The 12401-nt window shown below is 36.2% G+C and overlaps 1 protein-coding gene across 1 annotated transcript in view; it reads right to left on the bottom strand.

The window, feature by feature from the left end:
- The window catches only part of LOC141402979 (cytochrome P450 4d8-like), a 43549-nt gene extending 32037 nt beyond the window's left edge, over positions 1–11512 (bottom strand). The window contains exons 1-2 of the mRNA XM_073985108.1: positions 11425–11512; positions 10895–11351 (exon numbers count right to left, since the gene is read on the bottom strand). Coding sequence (XP_073841209.1) covers positions 10895–11351; positions 11425–11512 — 545 coding nt within the window. The remainder of the gene's footprint in view (positions 1–10894; positions 11352–11424) is intronic.
- Between the last annotated feature and the right edge of the window lie 889 nt (positions 11513–12401).

The following is a 12401-nucleotide window of genomic DNA, read 5'->3' as shown; positions in this document are numbered from 1 at the left end:
TTTTATAAAAGTCGCGATATCTCCGAAACTAGAAGAGATAGAGCAGATCTTTCGAAAATTCGAGATCATTTTTATAAAAGTCGCGATATCTCCGAAACTAGAAGAGATGGAGCAAATCTGGCAAAAATTCGAGATCGTTTTTATAAAAGTCGCGATATCTCCGAAACTAGAAGAGCTGGAGCAAATCTGGCAAAAATTCGAGATCATTTTTTATAAAAGTCGCGATATCTCCGAAACTAGAAGAGATAGAGCAAATCTGGCGAAAATTCGAGATCATTTTTTATAAAAGTCGCGATATCTCCGAAACTAGAAGAGATAGAGCAAATCTGGCAAAAATTCGAGATCATTTTTATAAAAGTCGCGATATCTCCGAAACTAGAAGAGATGGAGCAAATCTGGCAAAAATTCGAGATCATTTTTATAAAAGTCGCGATATCTCCGAAACTAGAAGAGATAGAGCAGATCTTTCGAAAATTCTAGATCATTTTTATAAAAGTCGCGATATCTCCGAAACTAGAAGAGATGGAGCAAATCTGGCAAAAATTCGAGATCGTTTTTATAAAAGTCGCGATATCTCCGAAACTAGAAGAGCTGGAGCAAATCTGGCAAAAATTCGAGATCATTTTTTATAAAAGTCGCGATATCTCCGAAACTAGAAGAGATAGAGCAAATCTGGCGAAAATTCGAGATCATTTTTTATAAAAGTCGCGATATCTCCGAAACTAGAAGAGATAGAGCAAATCTGGCAAAAATTCGAGATCATTTTTTATAAAAGTCGCGATATCTCCGAAACTAGAAGAGCTGGAGCAAATCTGGCAAAAATTCGAGATCATTTTTTATAAAAGTCGCGATATCTCCGAAACTAGAAGAGATAGAGCAAATCTGGCAAAAATTCGAGATCATTTTTATAAAAGTCGCGATATCTCCAAAACTAGAAGAGATAAAGCAAATCTGACAAAAATTCGAGACCATTTTTATAAAAGTCGCGATATCTCCGAAACTAGAAGAGATAAAGCAAATCTGGTAAAAATTCGAAATCATTTTTATAAAAGCCGCGATATCTCCGAAACTAGAAGAGATAGAGCAAATCTGGAAAAAAATCGAGATCATTTTTTTATAAAAGTCGCGATATCTCCGAAACTAGAAGAGATAAAGCAAATCTGGTAAAAATTCGAGATCATTTTTATAAAAGTCGCGATATCTCCGAAACTAGAAGAGATAGAGCAAATCTGGTAAAAATTCGAGATCATTTTTATAAAAGTCGCGATATCTCCGAAACTAGAAGAGATAGAGCAAATCTGGAAAAAGAATCTAGATCATTTTTTATAAAAGTCGCGATATCTCCGAAACTAGAAGAGATAGAGCAAATCTGGAAAAAAATCGATATCATTTTTTATAAAAGTCGCAATATCTACGAAACTAAAAGGGATAGAGCAAATCTGGAAAAAATTCGAGACCATTTTTATAAAAGTCGCGATATCTCCATAACTAGAAGAGATAGAGAAAATCTGGCAAAAATTCAAGATCATATTTATAAAAGTCGCGATATCTCCGAAACTAGAAGAGATAGAGCAAATCTGGCAAAAATTCGCGATCATTTTTATAAAAGTCGCGATATCTCCGAAACTAGAAGAGATAGAGCAAATCTGGCAAAAATTCGCGATCATTTTTATAAAAGTCGCGATATCTCCGAAACTAGAAGAGATAGAGCAAATCTGGCAAAAATTCGCGATCATTTTTATAAAAGTCGCGATATCTACGAAACTAGAAGAGATAGAGCAAATCTGGAAAAAATTCGAGATCATTTTTATAAAAGTCGCGATATCTACGAAACTAAAAGAGACAGAGAAAATCTGGAAAAAATTCGAGATCATTTTTATAAAAGTCGCGATATCTCCGAAACTAGATGAGATAGAGCAAATCTGGCAAAAATTCGAGATCATTTTTTATAAAAGTCGCGATATCTCCGAAACTAGAAGAGATAGAGCAAATCTGGCAAAAATTCGAGATCATTTTTTATAAAAGTCGCGATATCTCCGAAACTAGAAGAGATAGAGAAAATCTGGCAAAAATTCGAGATCGTTTTTATAAAAATTCAAGTTCAACTTCATTTTTATAAACGTCGCGATATCTCCGAAACTAGAAGAGATAGAGCAAATCTGGCAAAAATTAGAGATCATTTTTATAAAAGTCGCGATATCTCCGAAACTAGAAGAGATAGAGCAAATCTGGCAAAAATTCGAGATCATTTTTATAAAAATTTAAGTTCAACTTCATTTTTATAAACGTAGCGATATCTCCGAAACTAGAAGAGATAGAGCAAATCTGGCAAAAATTCGAGATCATTTTTATAAGAATTCAAGTTCAAATTTATTTTTATAAAAATCGCGATATCTCCGTAACTAGAAGAGATAGAGCAAATCTGGTAAAAATTCGAGATCATTTTTATAAAAGTCTCGATATCTCCGAAACTAGAAGAGATAGAGCAGATCTTTCGAAAATTCGAGATCATTTTTATAAAAGTCGCGATATCTCCGAAACTAGAAGAGATGGAGCAAATCTGGCAAAAATTCGAGATCGTTTTTATAAAAGTCGCGATATCTCCGAAACTAGAAGAGATAGAGCAGATCTTTCGAAAATTCGAGATCATTTTTATAAAAGTCGCGATATCTCCGAAACTAGAAGAGATAGAGCAAATCTGGCAAAAATTCGAGATCATTTTTATAAAAGTCGCGATATCTCCGAAACTAGAAGAGATGGAGCAAATCTGGCAAAAATTCGAGATCATTTTTATAAAAGTCGCGATATCTCCGAAACTAGAAGAGATAGAGCAGATCTTTCGAAAATTCGAGATCATTTTTATAAAAGTCGCGATATCTCCGAAACTAGAAGAGATGGAGCAAATCTGGCAAAAATTCGAGATCGTTTTTATAAAAGTCGCGATATCTCCGAAACTAGAAGAGCTGGAGCAAATCTGGCAAAAATTCGAGATCATTTTTTATAAAAGTCGCGATATCTCCGAAACTAGAAGAGATAGACCAAATCTGGCGAAAATTCGAGATCATTTTTTATAAAAGTCGCGATATCTCCGAAACTAGAAGAGATAGAGCAAATCTGGCAAAAATTCGAGATCATTTTTATAAAAGTCGCGATATCTCCGAAACTAGAAGAGATGGAGCAAATCTGGCAAAAATTCGAGATCATTTTTATAAAAGTCGCGATATCTCCGAAACTAGAAGAGATAGAGCAGATCTTTCGAAAATTCTAGATCATTTTTATAAAAGTCGCGATATCTCCGAAACTAGAAGAGATGGAGCAAATCTGGCAAAAATTCGAGATCGTTTTTATAAAAGTCGCGATATCTCCGAAACTAGAAGAGCTGGAGCAAATCTGGCAAAAATTCGAGATCATTTTTTATAAAAGTCGCGATATCTCCGAAACTAGAAGAGATAGAGCAAATCTGGCGAAAATTCGAGATCATTTTTTATAAAAGTCGCGATATCTCCGAAACTAGAAGAGATAGAGCAAATCTGGCAAAAATTCGAGATCATTTTTTATAAAAGTCGCGATATCTCCGAAACTAGAAGAGCTGGAGCAAATCTGGCAAAAATTCGAGATCATTTTTTATAAAAGTCGCGATATCTCCGAAACTAGAAGAGATAGAGCAAATCTGGCAAAAATTCGAGATCATTTTTATAAAAGTCGCGATATCTCCAAAACTAGAAGAGATAAAGCAAATCTGACAAAAATTCGAGACCATTTTTATAAAAGTCGCGATATCTCCGAAACTAGAAGAGATAAAGCAAATCTGGTAAAAATTCGAAATCATTTTTATAAAAGCCGCGATATCTCCGAAACTAGAAGAGATAGAGCAAATCTGGAAAAAAATCGAGATCATTTTTTTATAAAAGTCGCGATATCTCCGAAACTAGAAGAGATAAAGCAAATCTGGTAAAAATTCGAGATCATTTTTATAAAAGTCGCGATATCTCCGAAACTAGAAGAGATAGAGCAAATCTGGTAAAAATTCGAGATCATTTTTATAAAAGTCGCGATATCTCCGAAACTAGAAGAGATAGAGCAAATCTGGAAAAAGAATCTAGATCATTTTTTATAAAAGTCGCGATATCTCCGAAACTAGAAGAGATAGAGCAAATCTGGAAAAAAATCGATATCATTTTTTATAAAAGTCGCAATATCTACGAAACTAAAAGGGATAGAGCAAATCTGGAAAAAATTCGAGACCATTTTTATAAAAGTCGCGATATCTCCATAACTAGAAGAGATAGAGAAAATCTGGCAAAAATTCAAGATCATATTTATAAAAAACGCGATATCTCCGAAACTAGAAGAGATAGAGCAAATCTGGCAAAAATTCGCGATCATTTTTATAAAAGTCGCGATATCTCCGAAACTAGAAGAGATAGAGCAAATCTGGCAAAAATTCGCGATCATTTTTATAAAAGTCGCGATATCTCCGAAACTAGAAGAGATAGAGCAAATCTGGCAAAAATTCGCGATCATTTTTATAAAAGTCGCGATATCTACGAAACTAGAAGAGATAGAGCAAATCTGGAAAAAATTCGAGATCATTTTTATAAAAGTCGCGATATCTACGAAACTAAAAGAGACAGAGAAAATCTGGAAAAAATTCGAGATCATTTTTATAAAAGTCGCGATATCTCCGAAACTAGATGAGATAGAGCAAATCTGGCAAAAATTCGAGATCATTTTTATAAAAGTCGCGATATCTCCGAAACTAGAAGAGATAGACCATATCTGGCAAAAATTCGGGATCATTTTTATAAAAGTCGCGATATCTCCGAAACTAGAAGAGATGGAGCAAATCTGGCAAAAATTCGCGATCATTTTTATAAAAGTCGCGATATCTCCGAAACTAGAAGAGATAGAGCAAATCTGGCAAAAATTCGAGATAATTTTTATAAAAGTCGCGATATCTCCGAAACTAGAAGAGATGGAGCAAATCTGGCAAAAAAATTCGAGATCATTTTTATAAAAAATTCAAGTTCAACTTCATTTTTATAAAAGTCGCGATATCTCCGAAACTAGAAGAGATGGAGCAAATCTGGCAAAAATTCGAGATCGTTTTTTATAAAAAATTCAAGTTCAACTTTATTTTTATAAAAGTCGCGATGGCAAAAATTCGAGTTCATTTTTATAAAAGTCGCGATATCTCCGAAACTAGAAGAGATAGAGCAAATCTGGCAAAAATTTGAGATCATTTTTATAAAAGTCGCTATATCCACATCTGAATCGATTTTGATGTTATTTGACACATTTATTTTTAGACCGAATTCAGTCACACATTCCCAGCGTTGCCGACAGTTTTTGATCGGAAATCGTCAAAAAAATCGTCAAATCGTCATCAAAATTTGGAAAATCGTCAAAAAATCGTCAACATAGTCAAAACTCGGTTTGGTTACCGTTTAATGCGATTTTTCGGTGATATTTTTGTAAATGAGACTGGCTACATAAGATATACAACCCACAGCAATAAATCTAACCCAATATCACTTAAATACCGCTATAAAAACAGCACTCGGTAGATGATGGTTTTCTATGGTTATCGAATTTGCAGTAATGCAGCATGGTAAAGCTGGGTACACATTGTTGACGGTGTTACCGCCCATGTTTGTCGGTACACGTGCATTTTGGTTGTTGGGCAGTCGGAAATCGATAAAAATTGTCATTCAAAACTGGCTGACAGCTTAAAGGGGGCATTAACCCAATCACTGCGGTGGTTCCATATGGTACCACTTGTGTTATTTTACTTTTTGGAAGAAAAAATCCACATATTGAACATATTTATATTAATATTAGTATTTTCTAATAGTAATTCTTGTCCTAAAAGCACGATAAAGTGAAAAAATATACATTTTTTATCAAAACCTTAGCAGGGATTGGGTTAATAGGAAGTTAATAAAGCTGGACTCATATAACAACATTACAACAAAATAGATACAATTAATATTTTATCTCGAAAACTTTTCAAGGAAGATTTTCATCCATTAACAAAACTAAACGAAAATTTTCAGCTGATGTAATTTGAATGTGGGGCAAAAACTATGAAAATACCTGTATTCCAGATATGTGCCTAAATATAGCCACTCCGTCTGGAAATTGCTATAAAACATTAAAGAAGCTGAAAAATCGAGTTTAGACCATTGTTTTCCTTAAAATCTTTCGTGAAATTTTGGTCAAAATGTAGTTATCGTCTTGTATTTCATGCATTTCTGGCTTAAGTGAAAAATCGTCATTTTGGACCATAAAATCGTCAAATCGTCATTTTTCAATTTTGGGCCAAAAAATCGTCAAAATGACGATAAATCGTCAAATTCGGCAACACTGCACATTCCACATTTAATCGAAATCAAACATATATAGCGTGTTTGGTGCAGCAAATACGTCAAATCGGCCGAAAATATATATGGAAGCTATATCCAAATCTGAACCTATTTTCACCAAACGCAACAGCGTTCTTCCTATGGCTAAAACAATTATATTATCCAATTTTCTGCTGAATCATACATGGACAGATGTACAGACGGAAGGACGGACATGCATAAATCTACTCAGAATGTGATAATAGCTTTGTTCCTTTACTTTTTAATGGTAAAAGAGAAAACTGTCAAAATTGCTCTCTCATGAACAGTTTTACCAGAAAAGTAAACGAACGAAAAAATGGTAGATCTGGTGTAGGGATACGTAAAATCGATTTCGTTTAATCGATTAATCGATTATTATCCGTAAAATTACCAAAAGTCGTAGTCGACTATTGACTGTGCGAAAACCGAATAATCGATTATTCTTAGTCGACTTTCGGAAGACGGAGTCAACTATTATTCGTAGTCAACCATTTGTCGTAGTCTATTATTATTCGTAGTCGGGTATTCATCGTGGTCGACTATTAGTCGTAGTTGACTATTGGGTGTGCTAAAATCGCATAATTGACGGTACTTTTTGTAACTATGTAACTATTTGGGATCGCATCAACGAATATGGTCGAGTATATTCGCTTATAATCGGTTTTCGGCGGTTAAGGATCAATCATGACCAAAAATCATGAAAGTGAAAAATGTTGTGTAGCGTTGCGTAAAGCTATTTTGAGGGTTTTTAGTTGGTTTTATGTATATGCAATATTGATACAAGATTGAAATTTGGAACAGAGTTGGATGTTTGGAATTGAAAATGAACCATATCAGACCACGTTCGATACAAAAGTTGTTAACCAAATTCTCCAACAGAATTGAAACAACAACTAAAAAAATCTTTCAAATGAATATTACCCATATAGGTTAACGTTTTGGTATATCCTAGAACCACATTAGCTCTTATTTGGCATTTCGCGAAAATATGGATTTGGGAAACCTTTTGATGGGAGAACCTCCATACAAAAGGTGGTGAAAACAGACCTACGTTATAACGGCTTTTCTTCTTTATAGTGCATATCCAGATATCGCACACTAACTTCAGTCCCATTAAAAAAGTTTTGTATTATTGTAAGAAGTGATAGTGTCCGTGAAAAGCAATTAAAAATTCAGAAAACTACATTAAGAAAAAAAGAAAACATTTTTATTAGGAATCGTGCGATACAAACTACGACTCATAGAATCCAAATCGAGCTCGCAGTACTGTTTGAGACTACGCAATAATATGGTCGAAAAATATCGCTAAAAAAGCTCGGCAACATTTTAGCTGAGTCCTAAAAATATAGGTTAAGTCGAAAAAACCTCAATGGTTGTTGTGCTCCTGCTTATTTCTATCTTAATTGTATTTTTTTACTCGATGATTGGGTGACGTAAGGGATGGAAGATACCAAGCAACGGTCCTGACCGGTTTTAACATGGCAAAGCCCAGGATTTATCTTGGTCCCTCTTTCATCCCAAGTGGACACTGACCTCCCCGTGGTGTCACCTTGGGAACTGCCTTTAACACCCGTTAAAGGCAGTGAGCTAACATGTGCCGCGCGTTCACCCATAAGAACGTTAAAAACTTGGGTTTGGGCGTCAGGTTAGTAACCCTCCCCTAGAAAAAACAGCCTACTATGAAAAAACGAAAGAAAAGAAAAACAAACCCCTCTAAAGTTGACGAACCCCGCAAACGTTTTAAGGACCATGATCTGCGAATCTGCACCTGGAATGTTCGCACTCTTTATAGAGAAGGTGCAGTCTTCGCATTGGCAGACGTACTTGAAAAGTACAAGACCGATATTACTGCCATACAGGAAATACGATGGATTGGGAAAGGCGTCACAACAACACCTAAAGGTGACGCACTGTATTATAGCTGCCAGGAAGTAAAGCATGAGTTTGGTTGTGGATTCGTAGTTAGTCGGAGACTAAAATATCTGGTATCCAGCTTCACCCCAGTGAATGAAAGATTTGCTGCAATTCGAATAAAAGCTAAATTCTTCAACATCAGCTTTATTTGCGCTCATGCTCCCACTGAAGAAAAGGACGAACAGACCAAAGATATATTTTACGAGCGCTTAGAAGAAACATATGACCGTTGCCCTGCCCATGACATTTAAATTATTATAGGCGATGGTATGAGGCTGATAGACTTTGCAGCTTCAAAAAACATGGTAGTTAGCAGTACCAGATTTAATCATCTCGATATTCATAAGGGCACCTGGCTGTCTCCAGATAAAAGAACAAGTAATCAAATTGATCATGTTGTGATAGATGGAAAACATTCATCGAGCGTATTGGATGTACGATCGTTCCGAGGCGCAAACATTGATTCGGACCACTACCTTGTTGTTACCCGTCTAAACGTTTCAAATAAAGCACGAGCAGACACAACGCGGAAGTTGGACATCGATAGGCTGCAAACACAACAGATAGCCATAGCATTTTCCACTCAACTAGCCCAATTGCGTAATGAGGGCACTCCTTGTCCCGATAACATAACAATACAATGGCAAAATATTGCCCACTCCATGCAAACAGCCGCAAAATCCATTCTTGGATACCAGAGACCCCCACTAAGGAATTCATGGTATGACCAGGAGTGTCGTACTGCTACCGAAGTTAAAAATGCGGCATATAGAGCTACTTTACAATCAGTAGCAACGCGTAGCGCACGAGAGATGTCGGGAGAAAAGAAGAGAAGAGAAACGTCTTTTCGGCAAGAAAAAGAGAGAAATGGGAAAGCAGGAGTGTGAAAAAATCGAGATGTACAGGAGACAGAATGGAGTCCAAAAATTCTACCAAAGAGTGAAACATCAAACTGATGGCTTTGGTACAGGCACATGCTCCTGTAGAGACCAGCAAGGTAATCTGGTAACAGATAGTGTTCTAAGGATACGGTAGGAAAATTTTTCCAATTTGCTAGTATCCAATAGTAGCGAAGACGATGATACCACAGATCCAATCCCAGAAAATGGTATAGAATGTATACCACCCGGCCAAGATGAGGTAAAAACAGCAATCAACCGGCTGAAGAATAATAAAGCAGCAGGAGCCGATGGCTTACCAGCTGAGGCGACGCGCTGATAAAGTGTATGCATCAGCTAGTTAGCACCATCTGGCAGGAAGAACGCGTACCCGACGATTGGAACCTAAGCATCCTGTGTCCCGTCCACAAGAAAGGAGACAAGACCGTATGATCCAACTATAGGGGCATAAGTATTCTTCGTATTGCCTATAATATAGTATCAGAGATTTTGTGCGAACGACTAAAGCCAATGGTCAACGAAATATTTGGACCATACCAATGTGGCTTTAGACCTGGCAAGTCCACCATTGACCAGATATTTACCCTGCGGCAAATCCCATAGAAGACCTAAGATATGCATATCGTGATATGTGTCGATATGCATATCTTTGCTTTTTGTCGATTATAAAGCAGCATTCGTCAGTCCCCTCCGATTAAAGGTTTTCCATGCAATGTCTGAATTTGGTATCCCCGCAAAGCTCATCCGGCTTTGTAAGATGACTTTAACTGACACTGCGAACAGTTCGGTACCAAAAGAGGTTTCAGAAAAGGAGACAGCCTTTCGTGTGACCTATTCAACATTTTGCTGGAAAAGGTAATACGAGCCACATCTCGTCAAACAAAAATAACACTATACAAAACGCTGATACCACCCGTGCTAATGTATGGCTCCGAAGCATGGGTACTTGCGCAAGCAGATAAGGCAGTGCTTGGTGTGTTTGAGAGGAAAATTCTTCGAAAGATATACGGGCCGATTTGCGTTGACGGTGAATATCGACGTCGTATGAACCACGAGCTATATCAGCTATACAAAGACATGAATATAGTTTAACGTATCGAGATTCAACGATTGCATTGGCAACGCCATATCATAAGAATGAGCGATGACGAACCCGCTAAAAAGGCGTATGAATACATGCCACATGGCGGTGCACGCAGAATCAGCAGGAGCATACAAGTGGATGAAGAAATGAAAAAGCGCTGTATTCTAGAAAGCGAAGCGAAAAACAGAGAGAATTGGAGATCTTTTCTTAGTTCGGTCTATGGAACAAATTTTCTGTAATGGGCCAGCTAAGTAAGTAAGTAATGAAAAACGAATGATAGAAGAGATATGGTGCAAAATAAACTTGAACTTCTACTGAAATTTGGGTTCTCGTGAAACGTCAAATTCCTATGACTCCTATTCCATAATGTGGTCCAATGTTGGCATTAAGATAAGTTGATCGTTAAAATATCAGGTGATTTTTATTGCTTTGGGTCTGAGCCAACATACTATAAAGAAAAAACGAAATCCTTCCTATACACAGAAAGAAAATAGTTATTTCCCCAGTATTAAAGACATCTCACCCGAAAGAGAATTAATTGAACATATCACTTTAAATGACCCTCGCCTTAATAAGGCAAATATAAAAAAGTTAACTTGTTTTCAACTTACTCTTTTACAGCTTTAGTATATTGCTTTGTACCGCCAGTTTGTGCCTTCACATTTGTGCCCATTGCAGTTTCGGCAATAATATCCAGCGAGGCTCCACACACAAAAGAATACACATCAATTGCGGTTTTACCATCTGCCTTTGAGGCCAAGCAATCAACCAAAATTTCTGATTGTTGTTTAAAAACGTCAAGAAAATCTTCTAAAATTTTGAAATGAAATGCCGGTGTTATGATTCTTCGGCGAGAATGCCATTTCTGGCCATCACTGGTAAGCAGACCAGCGCCCAGCCAATCGTGCAGAACTTCATATAGACGATTTTTGGTGATGTGTGTTCCGCTTGTGAGGATCTGTTCATTTAGTTCAGCATCTGCGCTGACAATTGCTAAACGATTAAAAATCCAAAATTTGAAGAGTTTGCCGTATTTTTTCCTCAGCTCTTGGGATTTTTGGAAAATGCCTTAGGCAAAAAAAATAAGAATACAAATTATAAATTCATGAAATATTGGATATGTTATAAATGTTTTGCTTACTTTTGGGAGTTATACCATAGGCCCATTGCAGGGCACCTAGTAGAGGAATATTATATGGACCTCCTAAGTTAGTGACAGCTTTTCGCATATGCCTTTTGGAAATATGACCGAAAATTGCAAGAGCAATTACAGCTAATATAATCACCAAAAATATATTGTCCATTGCAGTTGTTGCTGGTTTAGAGACTAACTGCAACAGGGACGTACGCAGGATTTCATTTCGGGGGGGGCCCAACTTGACCAAAAATCATGAAAATTGAAAATGGTGTGTAGGGTTACGTAAAGCTTTTTTAAGGTTTAGCTGTTGATTTTATATAAAATATTGACACAAAGTATAAAAATTCAGTAGAGAAAGATCACAATATTTAGGATACAATTTTAACTCTTTACAGAGTATTAAATATAAGTTAAATATAAGATATTTAGAATTGAAACCACGTTTGGTATAGTCGCCATATAAAAGTTGCGCCCCGTTTTCAGTATTTTGGACCTATATGATTAAAAATATACGTCAACGTTATGGTATATCCCAGCATTTTAAAAGTACAGAGAATTGCCATTATTTCTGCTATCGCAAGATTTTCAGTATTTCGAAGCTCTTAATCTAATTTTTAGAATATCAGCTGTAATACAGATTTTGGGATTCCTTTTTGTGAAAGAGCCTCCATGCAGAAAGTGGTTAAAATATATCCACGTTTTAATCCAATCCCTACTTAACTATATTCGCGAGTAGGACGAATTGAGTTATACAGGAGTTATAGGGTATAGGGGTATAGTTCGACCCGAACATAACGCCTCATTTTTTTAATTACATATCGAAAAACCCATACGACTTCTATGAAGAAGAATAACACGTATCTGCGAGCACAGATTGGACTTCTATACCTAGCTATTGTGTCGATAACCTAAGAATAAACTATTCTTTAATGCCATAAAAACGCCAAATTTGATTAATTAAAAACTTTAGAAATTTAAAA

Source organism: Musca autumnalis, unplaced genomic scaffold (genome assembly GCF_047663935.1).
Source record: "Musca autumnalis isolate F117 unplaced genomic scaffold, ASM4766393v1 scaffold_4, whole genome shotgun sequence".
In the NCBI taxonomy this organism is placed as follows: domain Eukaryota; kingdom Metazoa; phylum Arthropoda; class Insecta; order Diptera; family Muscidae; genus Musca; species Musca autumnalis.
The sequence above is the reverse complement of the archived record's forward strand: the minus strand, read 5'-3'. Positions and strand labels throughout refer to the sequence as shown.